This window comes from Mugil cephalus, chromosome 4 (assembly GCF_022458985.1).
Source record: "Mugil cephalus isolate CIBA_MC_2020 chromosome 4, CIBA_Mcephalus_1.1, whole genome shotgun sequence".
In the NCBI taxonomy this organism is placed as follows: Eukaryota; Metazoa; Chordata; class Actinopteri; order Mugiliformes; family Mugilidae; genus Mugil; species Mugil cephalus.
This window is the reverse complement of record NC_061773.1, coordinates 20478385-20484384: the sequence shown is the minus strand read 5'-3', so window position 1 is coordinate 20484384 and position 6000 is coordinate 20478385. Positions and strand designations below refer to the sequence as shown.

Genomic DNA, 6000 nt, shown 5'->3' with positions numbered 1-6000 from the left:
CAGCCTATGTAGCCTACGCTAAGGTGCTCCCACTGAGAACTGGGGACTCACATTTTGGGAGATTTGCTTAATAATTCAACACGGCCTTAAACCAATTCCCTTCAAGTGCCCAGATGGTAATTTTATTAGGCAAATGCTCCGTACTTGAAAGAAATAATTTACTCGCCGTCCTAAACTGGCAGCGTACCTTGGAGCCAAGCGGGATTCACTGTGCGGAGAATCTGTCATGCGCCTCTTAGGGCTGCTAATTCAGCAAAACAGTAATTTCACGGGTATCACTGTGTTTGTGTCACACGGGGAAGCTGAGCAGTATTTTTTAGGGCCACACACACGAGATAATACGATTTCAAAGGCGGATGAGCTGATAAGTCAAGACGGTGTAATTCGGATGGAAGCAGACATCCGTGCTCATTTCGTGAAGTATGCTGTGTGTTTTGCTAATTAGGTGAAAAGTAAAGGCAGACTGCGTGTTCTTCTTTGAGTGTGGGGAGTTATTGCCACGCTGCTGGGGAAAATCGCATCCCCTCGAGGCCGTGCCAATTTCAGCGCGTTCAGACATCGTCATCCTGGAAGCTCTTTTCCTCCTCAGCCCTCGTCAACAGCTGGTCCCGAAGTGAGGAAATGACAGTGACGGGTACAGAGGCGAGGCTTTATTTATTGAGCGTTGCTGTTTATTGTACCGGGCGTGAGTTTAAATCCGTGTCGTGCGGTGCCCCCGTCAACTTTGGCAGGGTATAATGAAAGCATATACGTGCAATGGCCCGAAGAGGGATGAGCGTAGAGCATTTTCTCATATCTCTGACCTTAAAAAAAAAAAAAAAAAAATACTCAGCCCTCTGGACTGAGGCGCCCGGTGAGCTGCAGTCAACTAGACAAGAAGTGCTTCTTAATTATCAGCCTCGAGCCGTTTATTTTTAAGATACCGTTTAAAGGAGAGACACCGAGGAACAAACTGTTCAGCGTGCCAGACTCGTTTTTTTCCCCTGAACTGAAGGAGTGAGTAGTGGAAATAGAGCAGTAAAGTGAATGGCAGTGACAGGGGGCTGACACTGGACTGCGTTGATTGACACTGCAATACTGTCCTATTCCTTTTGATGGGATTAAATTGTCATGACCCCTCAGATATGGAAATTGAGGCACCGATCTGAGGCTTTGCAAATGTCAACATTATTAAACTGTGAGAGCAGTTAAAGCGGTTGAAGGCACAGTTCACACTTTCCCATGGATGAATGCAGAATCCTGTACAGAAAGTGAGAACTGATGGGTCTAATATGTATTTGTTTAATAAAATATGGCTATGGTTACATACTCTAACAGCCGGTTAAGACTGGAGATATGATCTGAAATCAAACACGTCAGTGAAACAGTATCTGTTTTATTAAATAACGTGAAGGCTGGATTGTTGGACCAATGATTCAAAGAACAAAAAAGCACATTTCCTGTGTCTGAAAAGCGTTTAAAAAAATATCCTGTAGGTGATCACACAGGCTATTGACTCATTTTACTTTTCTTTGTTTTATCTGAACCTTTCATTCCCAATCACAGTCGTATCTTGAGTGCTCTTCCACGGCAGCTTTAATAAAAAGCTAATAACTCGGTGGCTCTAGCTTTACTTATAGCCCTGGATCAGGGGCAGAGGGGGGTACTCGGGTGTGAAATAGACTATAGTTAGCTGATGGACACATGAAAGGACTCGGATGGTTGGTTGTCACTCACACAGCCAGAACCGCCTTTTCTCCATCTGAAGTCAAAATATAAATCTAAATAGCCTGGAAAATGCAGCCCCCTCTCCCCCCACCACCACCACCCACTTCTCCCACCACCACCACCAGTAGATCTCAGAAGTGGCTTCATCACAGGGAGTCACTCGGAGCGCAGACGGTGCGCACCGCCTCGCCTGCTCCTCTTGTGCGGTAGGAGGGGTTGTAGTGACGCTGCCGTCCAATGGGCACCGGCTTTCTCTGGAACGAGCGCAGCATCTCTGTCTCAGCGGCACTTTTGCGCCAGACAAGTAGGGACCGTCTCTCACTCGGCACCCGAGAAGAAGAAACGGGGAATTACTGACGCGTATTTTGGCGACGAAGAGTGACACCTTCTCATTTCTTTTTTTTTCCTCCCAAACGCGCGGCTTTGCAAAGATGAACGTTGGCTGCGTCATCTCGGCGTGCACCTTACTCGTGGTCGCGTCCTGGGTAAGATGAGTAAATTTCTGCATTGCTTTTCTAGTCGGCTGACAGTACGGTGGAAGTGCTGCACTGCTGTAGAGCTCACTCGAGCCGTGCGAGAGAGAGCCGCAGGAGATCCAGAAAGTGGTCGCGGACGGCTCACTTTCCCCCCTCATATAGTGCTGCGCTGTAGGCAACACGATGCCTTTGAGGGAACCTTATACGGTACATTTTTGGGTGAAGACTGGGTTTGTTTGTCTGCGGTGCAAAAAAAAAAAAAAAAAAAAAAAAAAAAGTCACTGAGAACTCTGTTCCTTCTCCTCCCCATCCTCTCGTCCAAATAAACTGCGGTGCATTGTTGCAGAGGACAGTTTACGCATTGTGTGTCTCCTCTCACCGAAGCTAAGGCTATTGAAGGAGGACAATTACAGGAGAAAGGAAGCAGTTATCATCAGATTGTTATAGTCGGAATAATGTGCTAAAATCCGTCTTATTGTCATGGTACTTTGTTGAGCTTTGCCGATATGGAATCAGGGATATAATGAGTTGGCTATAATACAGAACAAAGTGCAGCAGCCTGTATTAGAGCGATGAATCAGGTGGATCTCTGCAAGTGCATCCTTCTCCTCCTGAATAGTGTGAGCCTGCAGCTATGCTTATTGCAAGCAATAGATTCTAATCGAATTAGATCTTATTCTTTATTCTTTCACACCTGCACAAACACCCAGCCACTTATAACTGTGTGCTTGAGTTACTTATGGTTTCGTGATGAAACTCCCACGAGACTCCGTGTTTCACACCACTGACTCCGTACAGTTGTCTTAAGCCCCAGATGTGGATTTCCACAGTGACGGTCCGTGTACAACTCGCTTTAGTCTGGAGTGAATCAGCTGCGGTGGCGAGAGAGGCTGTGAGGTTCAGTATCAGGCTGAGAGGGCTGTGAGATCAGCGCGTGACCCCGTGGCCGCGAGTCAATTTGCCAATGCTTAACAGGCCGCCTTGTTTTGTTCCCCAGGGGAGTAAGGCAGGCCAGCCCCTCAAATCCCCCTGCAGACCGGGCTTCTCCCAGAACTTCTACACGGTGATTGTCTCCAGAGATGTGCTGCACGGCCAGGCCATTCTCAAAGGTAAGTCAGCGGCTGCTGGAGTTAATTTATCGACTGAGGATATTTTCTCTCCTCTGCCCAGATGTGTCCCCAACCTCACTGCGTGGCTGAGTGTATAAGTGTGTGTCTATATTCGTGTGTGTGTGTGTGTAAGGAGGGCATATATTACAGTGCTCAGCTTTCCATCACAGAACACACTCTGGCTCATCTTCAGCACAGACGTCCCGAGGCTGAATGTGGCTAGGCTCGACAAAAATTGATTAAACATGATGTGACAGCAGGTGTGTGCATTCTGTTCAAGAGCCCCCGTTTGATGTGAAGTTTCATTGATGAGTGAGCGCCTAAATTACGACTAATTGTCGTAAGAACAATACATTTCTTCTTCCTTTTTTCACCGACTGTGCAGCAGGGTACCTGAAGCTGGAAGCCCAAAACTTTATTTCATTTCCAGAATTCATTGTAGTTTTCTGGTCTTTTTATTCTTTCTGTTATTATTATTATTATTATTATTTTTTTTTAGAGGGATTCAGTTCTGTTTTCGCTTCATTTCTTTTTAGTGCAGGCAGTGTACTGAATCCACTGTGAGGTTCATCTCCTGCCATGTGAAATTATTCTGCAGGGTTTTTTTTTTTTTTTTTTTTATCCAGTGTCTCTTCTGTTTCCTGGGGCGCCCTCCTCGTAATGGAAATAAATCCCCCCAGCCACATTCCAGTGTTCCACTTTGCATAATTGACAGGGAAACAACACCTTTGACATTCACTGGATGAGCTTCTATAACAAAGACCACATTATATCTCGAGCTTTAAACTTCTCGCCGATGAAACTGCCCCCGAGTTAAGGATAGAGGAAAGATTTCAGTTTTATTCCTTCAGAATCTGCAGCATTTGAGATATTCACTTTCTGGGGAGCCTTGGTTTTGCTTAAGTAAATATAGGTGGGTACACATTTCCTTTCCTTTCTTCCCTCCGTCCTTGTAGACTGCTCCATGCACTTGTGCGCGACAGCTCAACAGCAGCGTACAATAAGCTTAGCTCTCCCCTGACACCTTGCTTTTATAGCCAAATATTTGTCTGTTGTTACGCGGAACGCTATTTGCCAGGAGAAAATGGCACTCACGTTGTAACAGCTGTTTGAGCATTTTCCGACTGCAGGCGAAACAATTGAATTATTCTGGAGGTTATTTTGTTATTTGGGAAGCTGACAAGGACGGTGCAGCCGGTCAGTGGGGAGCCACTTTGCCTGAAGGGGCTCAAGGTTTCTGCCTGCTTGGAAATTGCCAGAGAAGATGGCCTTACTGAACCAAACGTCAAGAGAGCACGGTGTGTCTTGACACATGTCGTATGCCGGTCCCTTCTCTGTTATTTTGTGTTGTATGCACATGTCTCTTTCGGGGGGGGGGACGTCGCAACGCACGTGACATGTCTCGGAGCGCGTACTGTATTTGTCGCCAACACTTTAATTCTGAAAATGTCACAGCGAAGCTCAGCAGCGTCATTTTGATTTACCTTACGCGCAACGGCATCAGCCCGGGCTTTGATCCTATATTACCTTTGCTTCCAGTCTCTCTCTTTCATTTTGTCTGTCTCTGTGTTTGTTCTTTGTGAAAATCAATCTGAGGGCTGTGCCGTCCTCCCAACTGGCCATTCAAAGGGATATGGGCTGCAGCAGCTTAAAGCCCTCGTGCAGTGATTAATGTGCGGTGGCTGGCTTTACTGAAGGTTTGTTTTCTATACAGTGGCACACGAAGTGGGAGGAAGGCTTTAATACTAACGCCACAATATGTATAACCTGAAACTGTCACTTTCCAGGAGAATGAATGGGGTAGGGATGAAATGTGGGAGGGTCTGGAATGCTCCAGAGCTGGATAGGGGGTAGCTGGACCGCTGCGGGGCCGTGGCTGTTGTCTCCCTGGAGAGATGGACAGTGAGCAATGGGGAGAGGACCAGGAAGCTTTGGCCCAGCAGGTGCAGTGTGAACCAGGCTTGTGTTACCAGTGGCTGCTACATAATGTGGATCTCGCCCCTTTTCATGCGAAGTGGAGGAGGGGGGGAGTTGTTTTTCTTCTGTTTATTGTTTTGACGGCGTGTGGGTTGTTTAGGAGCGGCCATGCAATATTTTTTTGTGTCAAATTCGTTAACACTAATCTCTGTTAATTGTAGGTGTTACAAATATTGTGCTTCATGCTCGCCTGGTTGTCACGCAGCGTGCCTTATGAACCGCTGTGTGTGTGTGTGTGTGTGTGCTGACAGGACTGTACTGGTGTTTTATCACACTTTCCATTCCCGCTGACAGTTTTTCAATGCACACTGTAATGATTAAAATGATTTGCCTTAAAGGAACCCATTGATTTTTTTAAAAATTAATTTCAATATGGAAGGAAAATATAATTGTTGAGACTTTGCTCAAGTTCGGTTACCGTTCTAAGTAATGCATTTATTGTTGTTTGGGTTGTGCCAGTACACTTTAGCGCACTTTAAATTGAGCCAGAACTTCTGGGCCCATATAGAGAACGTAGGAGGGTGTTTCAGCCTAAGGAGATTAGATGAGGGCTGACAGAGACGGGGAATGGCATGCAGCAAAGGACCCCAAGCAGTTATCGGGGCGCCCGCTTCTGAAATGTTATCTACTTCACACAGTTTGACAGTTTGAGGGGATTTTCTCAACCTCTGTTTACTGGTTCCCCACCTGTTTGACCTGTCACCCAAGACCAATAAGTGCCCCATTAGAGG

At 46.4% G+C, this 6000-nt stretch overlaps 1 protein-coding gene across 2 annotated transcripts in view; it reads left to right on the top strand.

Moving 5' to 3' along the window:
* The first annotated feature begins 1921 nt into the window (after positions 1-1921).
* cdh4 (cadherin 4, type 1, R-cadherin (retinal)) overlaps positions 1922-6000 on the top strand; it is a 186949-nt gene continuing 182870 nt past the window's right edge. For both annotated transcript variants that reach the window (XM_047584061.1, XM_047584060.1), the window contains exons 1-2: positions 1922-2192; positions 3181-3292. In XM_047584061.1, the coding sequence (XP_047440017.1) occupies positions 2139-2192; positions 3181-3292 (166 nt within the window). In that variant the 5' untranslated portion in view covers positions 1922-2138. The remainder of the gene's footprint in view (positions 2193-3180; positions 3293-6000) is intronic.